This window comes from Aphidius gifuensis, unplaced genomic scaffold (genome assembly GCF_014905175.1).
Source record: "Aphidius gifuensis isolate YNYX2018 unplaced genomic scaffold, ASM1490517v1 Contig1, whole genome shotgun sequence".
In the NCBI taxonomy this organism is placed as follows: domain Eukaryota; kingdom Metazoa; phylum Arthropoda; class Insecta; order Hymenoptera; family Braconidae; genus Aphidius; species Aphidius gifuensis.
In genome coordinates this window covers 50,700-70,416 of record NW_025220573.1, presented here as the reverse complement: position 1 = coordinate 70,416, position 19,717 = coordinate 50,700, and the positions used below count along the sequence as shown (strand labels likewise).

General features: G+C 21.9%; 1 protein-coding gene across 1 annotated transcript; it reads left to right on the top strand.

Moving 5' to 3' along the window:
• Window positions 1-8,684: 8,684 nt before the first annotated feature.
• LOC122859988 (deoxyuridine 5'-triphosphate nucleotidohydrolase-like) lies at window positions 8,685-9,791 on the top strand. Its single transcript, XM_044163627.1, has 3 exons — window positions 8,685-8,953; window positions 9,024-9,321; window positions 9,771-9,791. Exons 1-3 carry the CDS (start codon window positions 8,685-8,687, stop codon window positions 9,789-9,791), a joined length of 588 nt encoding a protein of 195 aa, XP_044019562.1.
• Window positions 9,792-19,717: the final 9,926 nt, after the last annotated feature.

The window sequence follows — 19,717 nt, the reverse complement described above, 5'->3', positions numbered from 1 at the left end:
AATGTGTCATGATAGTATGAAAACCTTCCATTTTTTGAATTTTGATTATTCGTATTTGTTTCAAAGAAATCAAAGAGTTTTATAAAATTATTTTGTTCATTATCTTGTCCAAACGATGGAAATTGTATTTTTCTATCGTCAATTGTTTGAAAAACATTCATATATGAATGCAAAGATATGCAAAGTATTTTTTTTTGAATAATTTCTATTTTTTTTATTTTTTTTGTTTTTTCATTTTTTTTATTTTCCAATTTTCTTTTATTAGCGAGCTGTTTTAATTTTGAAGCAATATTTACTTTTCCAACCATTTTGTGTTTTTGATATTAATACTATATTTTTCTTTATGAAAATTTCACTATTAAATAATATGAATAAATAAATGTAACATTCACAAGAAAATTTTCTATAATGGATAAGATTTTGAATTGTTTTCTATATTTATGCTATTGTGAATTTATTTTTATTCAATTGTTATGGCTATCAATTTTTTAACGACATCAATATTAACGATTAATTTTATCTTTTTTATCGTATCAAATAATAAGATTAAAATTTAAACAATATGAAGAAATAAGCCGTTTGATAAGATATTAAATGAAATAAATAAAATAAATAATGTCTTATCAAAATAACAATATAATAGAGATGATAATTATCTTATCATGCGCTTCATGTCGGAAGCCTGATAAGATATGCATCTGAAAAAAATAAATTATATTTATAGATGGATAACACTGACCTATATTTGTTTTATTTTTATTTTTTTTTGTTTATTTTAAATAAATATACAACATTTTTAAATGAAACAATATAAAAAAAATATAACAAGTAAGTAAACACTATTATGGTTTCATCAGATATATTGTTGAAATCGATTCTTCGAGTAAACAAAACTCTCGATCAAAGTAAAAAAATTAGTTATCCACAAAATGTAAATAATGACAATATTGATGATGTCAATATGGAAAAAAACAGTAATAAAACAAAGGAATTGGATATTTTTAAAAAAAAGGAAAACAATAAAACACAACCTTCATTTTTTATCATTATTTTATTAATATTAAATATTTTTATTACAATTGTGACATTTTTTATGAGAATTATTGATGGTTGTTTATTTAAGTTTCTTCAAGGTTTCTCATTTATATCAAATATTATTATATTATTATCATTTTTAAATTTTACAATTTTACAACCACAGAATAAATAAAAAAATTATTATTATTATTATTATTATTATTATTATTATTATTATTATTATTATTATTATTATTATTATTATTATTATTATTATTATTATTATTATTATTATTATTATTATTATTATTATTATTATTACCCCAACATTTTTTTGTATTTTTTCAACGAAACATCTATACCCCAAGACTGCAAAGTATAATAATTTTTTATTTGCGTTCTTTCACGTTTATTTTTTAAATTTTCAAATTCAATCTCTCTATTAAAATAATTATAAACAGATAAAATTTTTTGAATATTAAAAGGAACACCATTTAGTGGGTTATTTTGATAATTTTCATGATCAGATACTCTCAAAAAAATTGATGACGATAAACCTGAAGCAACACATGCCTGATACGTCAAAGTACAAACTCTTACTGGATTATTACCAAAATTTTTTGATGCAATTAAAAAACTTTCATGAGGTGAATCACAACTAAAAAAATATTCTCCGTATCCACCATAACCAACAATTTTTTTTGTATTTTTATCATAAACTTTTATAAAATTATTAAACTTTTCCGAATATGGTAAATTTTGTTGTTCTAAAAATTGCGATATTGGAACTCTACTATGAATTCCATAAATAGACGAAATGACATGAACATCCGTACCATGCTCAGTAATCAGATTATCTAAATTTCTTGCTGTTGGTATTCCTTTTTGACCATTATTCGTTTGAAATTTATGAATTTGTTTTACTTTTTTCATTGTTATTGTAAATTTAATATGTCTCAAGGTTACCGAAACTTCTTTATTTAATAGACCTGATTCAGAATCTGTATTAGCTTTATATAATAAAGAAATATCAGAATTATCATTTTTATTTGTTAATGCGTCATTTAAAATTGCTCTAAATTCTGGAATTAAATTATATTTTTCCAAGTTTAATTCTTCAAATTTATTACATGTAATTTTTTTTTTTGTAAATTTTATATTTTGAAATGTTTCATTTTTTGTATTAATAAAAGATGAATAATTAGTATAATAAAACTCATAAGTATATTTATTATTTTTTATATATTCTGTTATATGAACAATTGAACTAACAAAACTCAATTTGATATTAGAAACAATTTTTCCCAAATAAAAACAACAACCACCATATGGATATATTATAATTTTTGTTTCATCATAAAATGTGTAATTACCCAATTTTAAATTTGTATTATTTCCTTTATTCAAATTTATTTTCAATTGACATACTAAATCTGAAAATGGTATATATCTTTCATTTACAACATATGCATCTTCACAATTTAATCCCAAAAAATCACCAAACATAAAAAAACCAATAAAAGTATTTCGATCAGTAATTGAAATCGGAACTTTTGGGTTTTGTTGTAATTTTTTTATAGTTGGTATATTTAACCACGGTTCTAAATCATCTCGAATTATACTTCGTGTATTTTGATCCATTAAAATTTCTATACTAGCATATTTATCAATTTTTTGTAAAGATGTAAAATTACGTATTTTTCTCTTGTGTGCATTTATAGCAACAAGACTTTTACTAATTTCTACATTGTTTATAAATTTACCAATCGTAAAAACGCCAAAACAACCAATTTCATACCAAAAATAATTTGGTAATTTTTTTATTAATAAATATTTTTGAATGTATTGTAATTCATTTGATGATACCCAAATATGATTATAACAATTATTTATACCACCGTCATTGATAATAGCTGAAGTGCTTTGATATCCACATTTTACATCTTCTCCTGTATTTTGCATTGTTATTTTATGATAATTCATTAAAAAATTGTCATTTATATCGTATAAATTTGATGAATAATTATTTGATATTGATGAAAAAATTTGACATTGAGAACACCAAAAAAAAAGATTTTTATTTTTTTTTTCATTATACGTCGAATTTTGCTTTTTATGGTTTTCAATTATACTTGAATTTTTTAAAGTCAAAGGAATCATAATTATACCACTTGCAATTGTTATTGATATTATATTTGACGATTTCCGAAAAAATTGTACTGCGGGAAAGTATATTTTTGATAAAAAAAATATATCTTTTTCGTAAAAAATATCTATACAAAAAACAGATGTTGAAATTGGTATTTCATTTATAATTATACAACAAAAACATTTAGCACAGTTTTCTTTATGATGCTCAATGCAAATATTTTTTTTTGTACAATCATCATAATTGTTTTTGACAACAGTGTTATATAATTTTTGAATTTGTTTTAAATATGTAATACCAATTATCGTATACTCATTAAAGAATAACGTTAGTTTTGATCTTTGTACCATATTCATTGATCTTCCCGCTGCAGATATATTACCAATGTTATAAAAACTCAAAAATCGCTCAAAATTTCTGGGTATTAATAGGCATTTAATAGCATTTAAATTTTCAACTTTAAGTCTTTTTAACTGTTCAAAAGTGTATTCTAATTCTGTATATTTTACAGATGGTATATTCATTAGTAAATGTGATTTCATTCCATATGTTAGTGCCTGTGTTACATTTATATTTTTTTTAGAGTAGGCAATAGATAATTTATTGTCAAAAATTCCAATTTCTAAATCAGTATTTATTTTTTTTGATTTTAATACAAAATCGTAATTATTATTTGAAAAATTTTCACCCATATCATTGATTGTTATTTCTTTATTTAATGATTCTAAAAATGTTTTTTTATTTTTATTTTTTTTTAACTCTATATTTGTATATTTTTTTGATTCACATGAATTATCGTGTTTGGCACTATTAATAGTATTATCAATATTATTATTATTATTATTATTATTATTATTATTATTATTATTATTATTATTATTATTATTATTATTATTATTATTATTATTATTATTATTATTATTATTATTATTATTATTATTATTATTATTATTATTATTATTATTATTATTATTATTATTATTATTATTATTATTATTATTATCAACATTCATTTGATAATTATTTGTATCATTATAATTATCTTGTGATTGATCAAAGTCATTAGTGTTATTAGATTGTGGATTTAATTCATCTATATAATTTGTTGTTAAATTATATCCAGTTTTTTGATTTATATAAACATCAAAATTATTTTTTATTCCAAATTTTTTTTCATGTTTAATATTTGTTTTTAATGTTCTCTTCATATTGTTTGTAATGTCGACTCGAATATTTGTTTTTTTTGACACCAACATTGATAAATTTGCCGTATGTGATATCGATCTAAATTTTTGTACCAAATGAAAAGTATTAATGTTGGTCATTATATTTTCATTTTCATTCATATCTTTTATTTTTTTAACAAATTGTTGAAACAATAAACTATATAAATGTGGTCCATCAAATACACATTTATTTCCGAGATTATCAATATCATCATCACGAAATAAAATTTCACGCATGTAAATAAACATTTCAAATAAACAATTTTTAAAATCATGATTTTCAACAATAACCCATGGAAAACATGATTGGACAAGATTTTCAAAGTTATCAATATCATTAATAATTATATTTTCTTTTTTTTCAATATATTCTTGAAAAATTTCAGAATTTGTACAAAAACATTGAGTTAATTTTTTTTGTGTATTTATATTTAATAATTTTTGATTGTTTTTACATTTATTACAAATTCTTGTCATTAAGATAAATTCTTGAGCACTACAATTTCTTAATATTATTTTTTCATAAATGTCATTATTATCATCCTTTGTTTGTTTAAAATAAACCATATTCCCACGAAATAATGAGTCGTAATAATATGTTCTAGATTGAATGTTCTTTGTTTTTGTATTTGCACGATATACATGACATACTTTAGAATTTGTATTTAAAAATGCAGTAAAATGGTAATAATTTTTATTTAAAATAAACAAGCCAGTTTTTACAATTTCATCTTTAGTTGTGTCGTCATTATTTAACCAAACTTTCCAACGCAATTTTTTATCCAAGTCACTGCCAATTATTATTGGTATAATGTCACAAAAATGAATTTTTTTAATTTTATCATTGACTGTGTAATCAATGTTTATACATGCTGTGTATCTTTCGATTAAACACAATGAATTTGAGTCGAGTTTTTCTAATTCTCCAATTTTTTTTATAAATTTATTTTTTCTGTAATCACAAATTTCAGCATCTAAATTATTATATAAATGTTGCCATCGCCATAATAAATTTTTTTTATGATTCGTATTTTTTATAAAAAAATCTAAAACTTGTTCATTTGAATAATATTCACAATTATTAAAAAACATTTTTTTTAAAAAAATGAATACAATATTTATTTTTTAGATTACGTTATTTTTATTTTTATTTTTATTTTTTTTTCAATTCGTTTTTAATTTGTTTTTAATTTGTTCTTTTCACATAGACAATTACGTTTATACTAATTATGATATTATATAGTATATATGTTTTCTTCAAAATTTACATAAATTATTGTCAAGCTTTATCTTTATTTTTATCTTTGCGGTTTCCATAGTAATCCAAAGTCTAAAAAAAATTTAAATATTGAACCACGCATCCTAATTTCTATACAAAATGAGACAAAGTTATAATATTTTAGTTATATGAAATCGTATTTTTTAAATAGAATATAATCCCATTTGTCTGGTGTAATGTGTATCCCAAAGTTCATCTAAATCTAAATAATCATTTTTAACAAAAATATCAAAAATTTGAAGCAATTCATTTTTTTTTTCTTTTATCTTAAATATGTTTCTGTTTTTTGAAAATAACGACACCGTGAACTCTACATCTGTAAACGTTTCTTTATTAGCGGTGATAAAAATTTCGAAATTATCGCGATTAAAAATTTTTTTTTCAAAAAAAATTTGAAAAAAGTAATAACTTGTATATGCCCCGATATCCATTGATTCTAATGGAAAAATGTCATTATTTATTATGTGATTTAATAGGTTTGCAGACTTTTGAGTCAAAGTATAAACAAACATGTATTTTAAAAATTCAAATGTAGAACAAAACGGTTTTTTAAGTATTAGTAATTCTAAAAAAAGATTAAAAATTTTTTTTTGTTGTTCAATGGTAGTTATGTTGTCAAAAATCTTTTCCAAATTTTTCAAACAATACATTGTTTCGTGTTCGAGTAAATAATGTATACATTTGAAATCATTGTTTTCAAATGGTAAGTGGATTTGAGATTTTATCGAATTATTCATTACATAAAGACAACATTCCTTGAGATCAAATATTTTTAAAAAATAATTACGATCTTCTTTTGTTATTTTCTCCCAATTCATATTTTTTAAAGCACACATGAATAACGATTTGCGTTCAAAAAATTTTTCAGAATCTAAAAAAAATAAAAATTTTATATTTTTTATTTAAAAAAATAAAGATATTAATTTATAAATTAAAATATATAAAATTTATAAATATAATTTCAATTACCTTTTATTTTTTTTTCAAGTGTCAATATAGTATTTTCATTTAAAGACATTTTTTATATTTATGTTTTATTTATAATCAATAAAATTTTAGCTTCAACACCCGTAGTTAATGACTGGTAGTTTTACCCTTGCTTAAATACAGAAATATAATCTTATCTATTAAAAAAATAAAAAAGAAACGTTGCGCAAAAAAAAAATAAAAGTAATTTATAAATAATTAAAGATAAGATTAAATTTTTTATATACATTTTAACAAAGATAAGATAATAAATTAATTATAAAAACTACGCTGTAACAAAAAATATTACGATTTATAAACCAGTCATTAACTGGTTAACATAAGTCACTTGAAAAATTATTAAATCATAAAAATGTCTTTAAAAAAAAATACATTATTAAAAGGTAAAGTATTAAATAAAATTATACATTTATGCTTTACATTTACTTTTTTGATAATAAAAAAAAATAAAATTGATATAATTTTTTATATTTATAGATGTTGATAAATTTTTCAAAGAAAAAACATTATTCATGTCTGCTTTGAAAAATATGAATTGGGAAAACATACCAAAAGAAAATCTTGATCATTTTTTAAAAATATTCAATCTTAATGAATGTTGTTTATATATAATTAATAATTCGATAAAATCTGACAACAATATACATTTACCGTTTGAAAATATAGATACTAAATGTATAAATTTTGTAATTGAACATGAAACTATAACTTTTTTCACAAACTTGAGAAAAATTTTCAACTCAATATCTACTATTGAAAAACAAAAGAAAAGTTTTGATATTACTGCACAATCAATAATTATAAATGAAAATAGTTTTTTAAAATTATATTTTTTTAAACACATGTTTATATATGTTCTAAATCAAGAGTCTGAAGAATTATTAACTCACGTTTTAACGAGTGACATTTGTCCGTTTGGTTTTGCAGAGATTAAATCGTATACATGTACCTATTTATCACAACTTTTTTTTTCAAAAAAAAACTTTAAACGGAATAATTTTGAAATTTTAGTTAAATTTAAAAAGATGTATTTCAGAATACCGCAATATGTAGAATCAATATTTCATCAAACTATCACTATATTTAACATAAAGAAGAAAACAGATGTATTGTTTCAAATTTTTGATATTTTTATTGAAAATAATTGCTTGGATTTATGTATACTTTTTGAAAATACTTGTAGACGTTCAAGTACGGTGTATATAATACCATATCTTAGATTTCAATTGGAATATATAAAACAAAAATATTTAGATACTGATATTTTTGCCCTTTTATCTGAAAAATTTCGTTATCGAAGTTTTAAAAAATACAATTTCATCGAACCAAAATATTTTAAATTAGTATCATTTTGTTTAGATACCCGTATAGATTGTGAAATATTTAAAATTTTTGTGGATTTTGGGTTACCATGGAAACCGGAATATTTTATACTTGATAAATTATTTCAATGATGAAAAATAAAGATAAAACTTGAGGACAACAACGATATATGTTTGTAACAAAAAATAATACGAAAATAATACGATATAAATATAATATATATGTAAATCTAATAAATTTTAAAAATAAAAAAAATATGAAATAAAATATAAATAAAATTCAATTTGAAATTGCGACACATGATGACCTCACCTTTTTATGTTGATACAGTGACCCACCGCTATCATTTTACTGAATTTGCACACGAGAGTAGTAGAACAATTATTACTCAATGTATTTATAATTATATATGAAGTAATAGATAAAATTATCTTTTTTTTATTTTTTTATTGTTTTCCCACTCAAATGACACAGATAAAAAGTATAAATAGCGAGGTAGAATCAACAACATAGAACACTGTTTGAATACGAGCAATAAAGTGTAGACTTCCTGGTGATCACTAAAAATATGTAAGTGAATAATAATAATAATAATAATAATAATAATAATAATAATAATAATAATAATAATAATAATAATAATAATAATAATAATAATAATAATAATAATAATTTATTTTTTTTCATCAACTAGAAATTAATAATGAATCTTAACAACGTACGTCCATTTGTTCATATTGGTATTATATCTCCAAATGCAACTTTTCCGTCACGTGCAACTTTTGGAGCAGCAGGTTTCGATCTATCCTCTAGTGAAAATTATACTATTCCAAGTAAATGTCGTGAATTAATATCGACTGGAATAAAAATGTCTATTCCAGAAGGTTGGTATGGACGCATTGCTGGTCGTTCTGGACTGGCAATAAAATATGGTATTGATGTAATGGGTGGTGTAGTCGATGCTGATTACAAGTAAGTTTTTTCCTATAAATATTTTTTTAAAATTACCATTTTTTAAAACTTATTATTTTTTATAAAATAGCGGTGAGATTTTTGTTATTTTGATAAATCATGGAAATGATGTATTCCAAGTGAAGAAAGGTGCAAGAGTTGCACAAATTATTTTTACTAAATGTATGACTGATATTGGTGTTTTGTGTGGACCAGAATTCATTTATTCTGGTTATATTCAAAAAGTTGAACCATCAAGAATTAATAGTTGTGAGCCTCAAGATTATTCCACTCGTGTCCGTACAAATAATTTAATGATGATTCAAGAAAATTCTGCTAATAGCACAAGCGATAATAATGGCGTTATGTTTGGTGCGTCATCTTCTGACGTAACTAACAATAATATTAATAACGACAATATTAATAATCAGAATATTAATAATCAGAATATTAATAATAACAATAATAATAATTACGATAATAACAATAATAATAATTACGATAATAATAATAATTACGATAATAATAATAATAATAATAATAATAATAATAATAATAATAATAATAATAATAATAATAATAATAATAATAATAATAATAATAATAATGATTGCGATAATAATAATGATTGCGATAATAATAATGATTGCGTTAATAATAATGATTGCGTTAATAATGTTGACAACAATCATGACAATAACAGTAATGATTTAATGAATCATAATCATATAAATTATACTCCAACAAATTTCTCGTCAATGGGAGAGCATCTTGTTAATTTTGTGAGTGGTTTTGATGAAGTAGATAATAATAAAATTGATATTCTAAATCCTTGCAGATATCATTGTCGAAACAATAATGGTTTTGGTAGTAGTGGTATTTATGAAAATGTGTATAGTATTAAATATGACCGGAAAATTATTGATAATGTTTCTGATAGCTGTACTGAGAGTTGCGACGAACATTGTTTTGATCATCTCGATTATGATGATCACGACTTTGAAAAATCAAACGAACTCCAAACTGAAAAAAAAGAGAAAATTTATGTATAAATGTAAAATTGCTAAAAAATAACATTTGTTTTTAAAAAATAACATTTGTTTTTAAAAAATAATATGTGGTAAAAATATATGTAGTAAAAATATATGTAGTAAAAATATATGTAGTAAAAATATATGTAGTAAAAATATATGTAGTAAAAATATGTGTAGTAAAATATATGTAGTAAAAATATATGTAGTAAAAATATATGTAGTAAAAAATATTTGTAATTTTTTATTTAATTATGTAATAGATTATTACTAATAAAATCAGAATTTAATAAAATATTTTTATGATTTTTACTTAAAAATAATAAATTTTCTTTATTGTTTTCTATTTTCATTTTAAACAAAAACTTAAACAATTCAACACCACCAATACAAATATCTCTTTTTTTTTCTATATCCAAAATTTCATATTTTGGGGTATTTTGAATTTCTACAATACAAATTTTTACAAAAGCAATATAATCTTGTACTAGACCTAATTTTGCAGCACTAGTTAATTCTAATTGTTTATTATTTGAAGCATTGATAGAATCATGTGTTTCAATCATTTCATAATCAGGATTAAACATTTTAACATCTTGCGCGTGTTCATTAAAATATGTAGTAATTAAAGTTTCAATTGGCATATTTACATCATATGGATTTTGAACAATAATATTTGAATCATCAACCACAAAAAATTCCTTATACATTTTCCATTTTTTATATGATTTTTTTAACCAATGATTTTGACACATACCACATTGTATAAAATACTGAATATTATCTATAAAATATAGTAAATAATTTAATTTTTGATTATCAAAAATTTTTGTAATGGCACAAATAGTGTGTATAAAAATCCATAAAACCGCGGATTGTTGCCCTTGCCAAGGATAGGTTAAATCTTCATCTGTAAAAAATAATATTGGTTTTATTTTTATTTTATTGTTATTATAAATTTTTTGCAAATTTTTTTCTATTTTTTGACGTAAAATTTCCACACTTTTAATGTGTGACGGTGCTTCGCCAATTCTTTTTATATTTTTTAATTTGTTTATATCTGTAATTATATCTGAATCTTGCTTAATTAATATTTTGTAATTTTTTAAGTGGTTTAAAAAATCATTATATTTTGTAGAATTTTTAAAATCATCATCTATTTTTATGTTTTTATCTTCATTAAAAATTTTTTTTTGCAATTCGTGATTTTCAATTAAATCATTTTCTGTACAGATAGGAATTTTTCTTGTTTTTACATCTAAAATTGTTGATAACAATTCATGTAAAATTAATGTTGGTGACCATAATATATAAAATATATCTTTAAAAAATTCTTTTTTTGTATTATCAAGTTGTGTTGGATCTTTTATGGGTGGTAAAAATTTATTTTCATTTTCAAATTTATTAAAGTAACGCATAGAAATTGAAAATGCAATTGAATAAATTGCAGATATTGGTTCCTCTTCTAACCAATTAAAAATATTTGATAAATAATTTTTTCCAGCAGTTGCAATAATTTTATCATCTATAAAATTATGATACTCTCTTGATTGACGAAATAAATTCATATTCTAAGTAATACACTTAATATGAAGAATCATTTTGTAATTTCCTCATGTTTCGTTATGTTTGTTTTATTAGCTGTCGACATAGCCGATATTGTTGATTCAAAAAAAACAATTAAAAAAGAAATTTTAAAAAAAAATGACACATCAAAAAAGTCGTCTCAATATGATTATGTTGATGTGCTTGCAGAATTAAAATTATCAAAAAATAATTCTGCACAATTAGTGCCAATGTCAGTGTTTGCTGAGTATGTGAAGGTTAATTCGAAAAGTGCAAATAATATGTTTGATGAATTGAAACAACTGTTTGAATTATCATTAAATTTAACAAGAATGAAATATGCTATTTCTACTAGAACAAAGTAAAAAAATTTAATATTCTTAATTTTGTTTTACACTTGTTGTTATTTTTTTTAATTTTTATTTTAATTTTTAAAAATTTTTCGATATATAAGATTAAAATTTTAAAATCTTTTAGATGTCTTTGATTTACGAAAAATTTATTTTTAATGAAAACATTTCATTTGATTGTTATATTTTTATTATAATGGAAAAAGGTGGTTATCAATCTGTCTTTTTATTATCTGGTTTAAATAATAATAATAATAATAAAAATAAAAATAAAAATAAAAATAAAAATAAAAATAATAATAAAAATAAAAATAATAATAATATAGTAATGATAATATTTACAATTCCATTGGTAAATATAATAGACCTTCGTGATTATACTCGGTTAAAATAAAATCATCATTTTTAAAATCATCAATATTCAAATAGTCTCTTTCACGTAAAAATAATTTTGGTAAATTATGTGTTTTTCGTAATTTTTGTTGCATCAATTTTTCATTATGACTAACATATATATGACAGTCACCAATTGAAATTTTTACCTGTTTTGGTTTTAAATTGGCTAAACGAGCCAGCATAATAGTCAATAATGAATAGGATGCAACGTTATATGGTAAACCAAGACCGACATCTGCACTTCGTTGATAAACATTGCAATACAAAAAATCATTAGCATCAACGTGAAATTGTACAAAGCAATGACATGGTGGTAAATTTTGCAATGCAATATCATTTGGATTCCAAGCAGATATAATAATACGTCTATTATAACGATCATGCTTTAATTGTTCAACAACTGATGCTAACTGATCGAAACCAAGCCCAGTATAGTCTGTGTTGCAATCAATATACTTTGCACCAAAATGACGCCATTGAAATCCATAAATTGGTCCAAGATCCTTATTGGTTGTACCATCAAAATTTTCTTTTTTTGAATTTAAAATTTCTGAATTTGTACCGACAGTTGAGGCATTTGCACTCCATATATTTATACCTTGATTTTCCAAAATTCTAACATCTGTAGATCCACTAATAAACCACAATAATTCACCAAGTATATTTTTAAACGACATTTTTTTCGATGTTAATAGTGGAAAGGAATTTTCAGTTAAATCAGCAGTGATTGAACCATCGAATATTGCAAGTGTCAAAATATTTGATCTACCAATTCTCAATGCACCATTCGATAAAATTTTTTCAATAATTTCAAAATATTGAGTTTCATATTGAGATTTTTTCTTGCCATTTTTTTCCATTGGATTGTATGTTGATGTTGTAGCAACTGTTGATAGAGAATTTATTGAATTTGTTGTTATAGTAGTTATTACTGGTGGTAATATTGTTTTATTAGGTTTTGATATTTCAAATGAGTCCATTTTTATTTTTTTTTTAAAAATAATTTAAAAAATAATTTAGTTTTTTTTTAGAAAAAAATAGTCTTTACTTTATTAGAGTGTTTGGATAACTGATAGTAAGTAATACGATACGGGCTCTATATATATTTGATATTTTAAAAAAAAAATATAATGAGACGTCATTATAAATAAATAAAGATTGCAAAATTTTAAAAAATAAACATAAATAAAACTTTTTATCACAAGTGTCAAGTGGGTCACTTGAGATAACATTTCTTGGTATATTATTTTTATTTATTTGTACGGCAAAGTTATGTTATCATTAGTGTAGATATCGAGTAATATTATTATTATTATTATTATTATTATTATTATTATTATTATTATTATTATTATTATTATTATTATTATTATTATTATTATTATTATTATTATTATTATTATTATTATTATTATTATTATTATTATTATTATTATTATTATTATTATTATTATTATTATTATTATTATTATTATTATTATTATTATTATTATTATTATTATTATTATTATTATTATTATTATTATTATTATTATTATTATTATTATTAGGTTAACAAAAAAGATAAGCGCGCTTCTTTCATGAAGCGCTAATAATCATACTACTACTCGTAATTAGAATTTTTTATTTATCCTGTGTCAAATTCATTCTATATTAAATTTTTTAAAGTTTAAAATAATCCATGTGTGAGTGGATTTTTTTATTTTATTTTCTTCAAAAAATAAAAAAAATCATTCAATACATTATAAAAAAATTTATTATTTTTTCTAAAAACTAATAAAAATTTTCATAGTCTGAATCGAAAAAATCTTGATTTACAACATTTGGCTCTTTATCAATTTTCGGTCGTTTTTTCGGTGTAAAATTTTTATTTTTTTTCTCGTAATTATTTTCATCAATATCGAGTTCTGAACTGTCATCACGTGTTATTTCATCGTTTGTAGTTTCATCACGTGTTATTACATCATCTGTATTTTCATCATCCATATTTTCATCATCTGTATTTTCATCATCCGTATTTTCATCATCTGTATTTTCATCATCTTTATTTTCATCATCAGTATTTTCATCATTATCTATTTTTTTAGAATTATAATCTTTACCATTATTGATTTTTACACAATCATCATTATTATAATCATTATAATCATTATAATCATTATTATCACTAATGTCATCGTTAAAATCATTTGTAATTTCTGGATTTTGGAATTTTTTTCTTAAAATTGTTAATTCTGTATGTAGATTTTGAATGTGTTTTAATTCTGTAAATTGATCCAACCAAAATGACATTTTATGTACATATTTTTCTAATAATTCATTTTGTTTTTTGAACGTAATACAATCACGTGAAAGAAATGAAATTTTATCTTGCAAAAAATTATAATGTTCTGGTGTTGATATTTGAAGTATTTTCTCATCAACAGGTAAATTATAATTTTTAATTTGGTTTATTATATAAAAAAACCATAATTCAAAATCTGGTTTCCTATCAAAATACATTTTTGATAATATATTTACAATTTGTGTTGTTTCTATAAATAATTCTGTGTTTTTCAATGGTTTATAAATAAGATTATGTTCATTTTTTTCTATAAAATGTAAATCTTCATATTTAAAACATGATTTTTTTTTAAATAGTGATTTTCTTATTTCTTTAGTTAAAATCAAATCATTTACATTCACCCATATTAATTCTAATTCATCTATTAAAAATCTTATCGGAATTTCATAAAAGTAATGAATAAAAATCAATGATGTTGAATTTTCAATTTTATCAAAATTAAAATTATTCATATTCATAGATGATAATCTTATTATAAAAAATAATGAAATATTTTCTTCTCTTTTAATTTATTGGTACATTTGAATTAGTAAATTTAAATTAGTAGATTTAAATTAGTAGATTTTGATTAATATATTTAAATTAGTATATTAAACAAATAAATAAAAAATCATAAAGAAAAAAATATATTAGCACAAAAAGATAAAGTAAAAGGTCAATTGAAAGGATAACATTATACATGATTCAATGATTCATTTACAATAAATATGAGAGAGATAACAAAAGATAACGTTACGAGTAAATTGCATACACATTAACAATTTATACTTATAAATTCTCGTTTTGCTTTTATTTATATCAGTTTAAAGATGTTTGTCAAGTAATCAAAATCTCAAAATTGATACATTTTTTATTTTCTAATTTTTTTTTTATTTTTTTTTATTTTTTGTTATTTTTTTGTGATTTTTCCAATATTTTTTGTGATTTTTTCAATATTTTTTGTGATTTTTTCAATATTTTTTGTGATTTTTTCAATATTTTTTGTGATTTTTTTTGATTTTTTATAATTTTTTGATTTCTTTATAATTTTTTTATATTTGTTTATTATGACAAATCACATTGTGTATCCGTTTTCAACTGAATTTACACCACAAAATCATCTTAAAATTGATGGTTATACTATGCGTTCAATTGCACTCGGTGATTTAATAATATCAAATAACAATTTCAAAAAAAGATTACAACAACAACAAGAAAAAGAGAAAGAAAATCACGAAGAAGAAGAAAAAGAAAAAAAAGAAAACCAGAAACACCAACAAATAATTTTATCAAAAGAAACTTTTATCATTGAAAAATGGCCACAACATCTTTACATTCTTATTAACCAAACAACACAATACCACATTGAGTTTATTAAAAATTTTTTACTCATAACTTTAATGAAAAACTTTCCTAATGAAATTTATAAATTTAAAAATTTTCACTACGAAGAAGTTTTTCAAAATATCAAATCACATAATATTACCGTTGCTGATTTTTTTAAAGTTCCATCAAATTATTATAAATTTGAAAAAAATGTGATTTATAAAAATGAAAATAATTTTACATTTACTGGGAATTTATTTCGTTTTGTATTTACTGAAAAAAAATTTGTAAAATTTTGTTATGATTTTTTACGTGAAAATTCTACTCATTATAATCACATTTATAGTATACCCGGACACATTGATGATTTATTAACATTATATTTGGATATTTTTATTGCTAATGTTTCATTGGAATCAAAACTACGTCTTCGTGAAAATACCGCAAATTTAACTAGTTATATGAGAAATCAAATGTTTAAACAATCTGTTAGTTGTGAAAAATTAAATGAAAAAATTGATTTGGCTAAATATTTTCAATTGTGTTCATGGTGTAGAATAAATACACAAACAAAATCAATTAAAAAAATTGAAGATCAAGAATTTGCAATTAATTTTCGTCATTTATTTGATTCTGAGCAAGATTTTTTACGCATGTACACTGATCCTTTAAAGTATTTACCATTAATTACTTGGGATATTGAAACTATTGCCATTAATAAAAATTCAATTCCACGTGGTTGTCAAAAAGATGAAAAAATTTCTTCTATTTGTATCATTATATCACAAGAAGATTATGTAAAAAAAACATTTTTGTATGTTCTAGTGCCTAATTTGATTGATTTAAAAAAATTCATAAATGAATACGAGAAAAAAATTATTGATTTAGAATATTGTGACTCACCAGTTATATTTTATTTTCATGACGATGAAACTTTATTATGTACATTTCTAGACCATATGTTTACAAATTTTTTACTGTTAACTTATTTTTATGGTATTCAACCCGAAAAAAATAAAATTTATAAAAATTCTGGTTCAATTCTTGTGGGTTATAATTCAAATTCTTATGATTATCAATTTTTATTTGATCGATTAATTTTTTTTGGAAAAGATGAATATTGTGAACAACTTATTACATTGACAAATAATAAATGTGAATTATTATCACATTCATTTAGTACTTATCAAATTAATGTTGATTTATTAATATTTATGAAACAAAAATATCCATTTCTGGCATCTCATAATTTAAAATTTATTACAAAATATTTCAAATGTGATATTGAAAAAATTGATTTTAATGCAGTTGAAATTAGAGAAATATATTATCCAAAGGAATATGGTTTCAAAAATTTTACACCGACTTTGACTACTGATGTACCACCAAGTGATGGTTGTCGTAGTAAATCCAAAGATAAACTATATGTTGATGTTTATTTAAAATTGGTTGAAATTTTACGCTATAATATTTATGATTGCTTGAGTCTTGATTCTTTATTTAAAAAAATTAATTTTATTAATTTTGCAACAACAATGACAAAATTTTTTTCCGGAGATTTAAATCGATCAATATACCGAAAAAATACAATAAATTTATCTTCAATTGTTATGGTAAAAATTTTTTTACTTCAACGTGCCATGTATCCATATTTAAAATGTGATGAAAAGGTTAATGTTGTTTCATTATATCGAGCCTCTGCACTTTTTTTTGATAAAAATCAAAAATGGATGGATGATAGAAAAATTGATTTAGTATTAAAAATTGCGGATGGTGATGTACAACAATCAATAAACACAATGTCATTTTTAAATGAAATTTACGAATATACACGTGAATTAAAATTGGAAACAAAAAATAAAAAAAAATCTTACGTAGAAACTGTCATTAATGATGAAATTGATGATTTGATTATGCAGATTGATGAAGATGCAATCATAGGTGAATTGCCACAAAGTGAAACAATAACAACAACAACCACAACTACACCAAAAGAAACTAAAAATGCTGTGTCGTTAATTTTACCACCAATAGCCATTTATCCTTGCTCAAAAGAATTGGAGATCGTACGTGTTGCAGAAAGATATTTCATTGGTGGTTTTAATTATGCAGAGTCTGGTCATTATAAATTTCCAATTTGTATGGATTTTAAATCTTTTTATCCATCTATTATATGTGCATTTAATTTGTCACGAGAAAATACACGTGTTATCCGTTTGATTGACATTTTTACGTGTTGTGAATTGGAAAAATTTTCTCAGGCTTTAGAATTTGGGGTATTTAGAATATTTGAATATGAACCAACAGAAGATGTTGATGATTACGTTTACAAAGATTACTTTAAAACTAAATACAAGAATGGTTGGTATCCTGGAATGGAAATTTTTTCCGTTGAAGACGCAATTAAATCATCAAAAACTCTTGAAAGACGTTTTTTATTTTTATTATCAAATCATACGGATGGCCCAACAAAAACAATTGTTCGTTTTTTTATGAATAAACGTGATGAAGTTAAAGCTGAATTAAAAAAGGATCCAGATAATAAAACTCTTGATTCAATTCAACTCTCATGTAAAATTGGTGCAAATTCAACATATGGTAATTTAGCAAATGAAAGATCATTAATTTATACAAAATCTGTAGCTGCAGCTGTAACTCTATTGTGTCGTAAAGTTTTTTACGAGACTATAAATTTTGTCGAAAATGATTTAATTAAATACACATGTTTAGATGAAAAAAAAATGAAATTTAAAATTTGCTATGGTGACACAGATGGTTGTATATTTTATTTGTGTGAAAAAAACAAACCAAATCAATCAACAACACATGAAGAATTTAATATTAATAAAAAAAAAGGAAGAACAAAGAATTATGATATTATCATCAATCATAAATATCAAATTTTTTCGGACATTTCAAAGGATAATTTTAAAGCTGCATACGCAAGAATTCGTGATATTATTAATAAATTTTTAGATAATCCAGATATAACAATTGAGGATGAACATCAAACAGCATCATCAATATCTGTCTTTGGACCAAAAAAATATATTTTAATTGAAAATTATCCAAAAAAAAAATTGTATGAGTGTACTTTGTCAAAGGGATTTGAATCAGCAGCACCAAAACCTATAAAAACATTATTTTCAATTTTAATTTGTAATATAAATCGTTTAATGCATTTATATAATTTTATTGATTATAGTTCATTTCGACTTAAAATAATTAATCATAGATTATTTTTATTTGCAATTTTTGACAAATTGGACGAATATTTTGTAAAGGATTACCAGGATTTCTTTTTTCAAGTACTCTTAAATCCCCGTGATTCAGATGGCGTAAGATCACGATTTATTGATAATATTTTGACTACTGCTGGTTATAATCAAGGTGAACGTGTTAAAGCTACATTTACTGTTGCTAAAATAAAATTTAAAGATGATAATAATAACCAAAATAATAATGACCAAAATAATAATGACCAAAATAATAATGACCAAAATAATAACCAAAATAATAACCAAAATAATAACCAAAATAATAACCAAAATAATAACCAAAATAATAACCAAAATAATAACCAAAATAATAATAACCAAAATAATTGTGATGATAACAACGGTGATGATAACAACGGTGATGATAACAACGGTGATGATAGAGATGGTAGCGATAATGTTAATGACGGTGAAACAAAAGTATTTAGTTCTTTTACCGAAGAATATACGCTAGACGTAGATTTATTTACATCGAATGACAAGTATATAAATTATCAACGTTTTGCAAAAACATA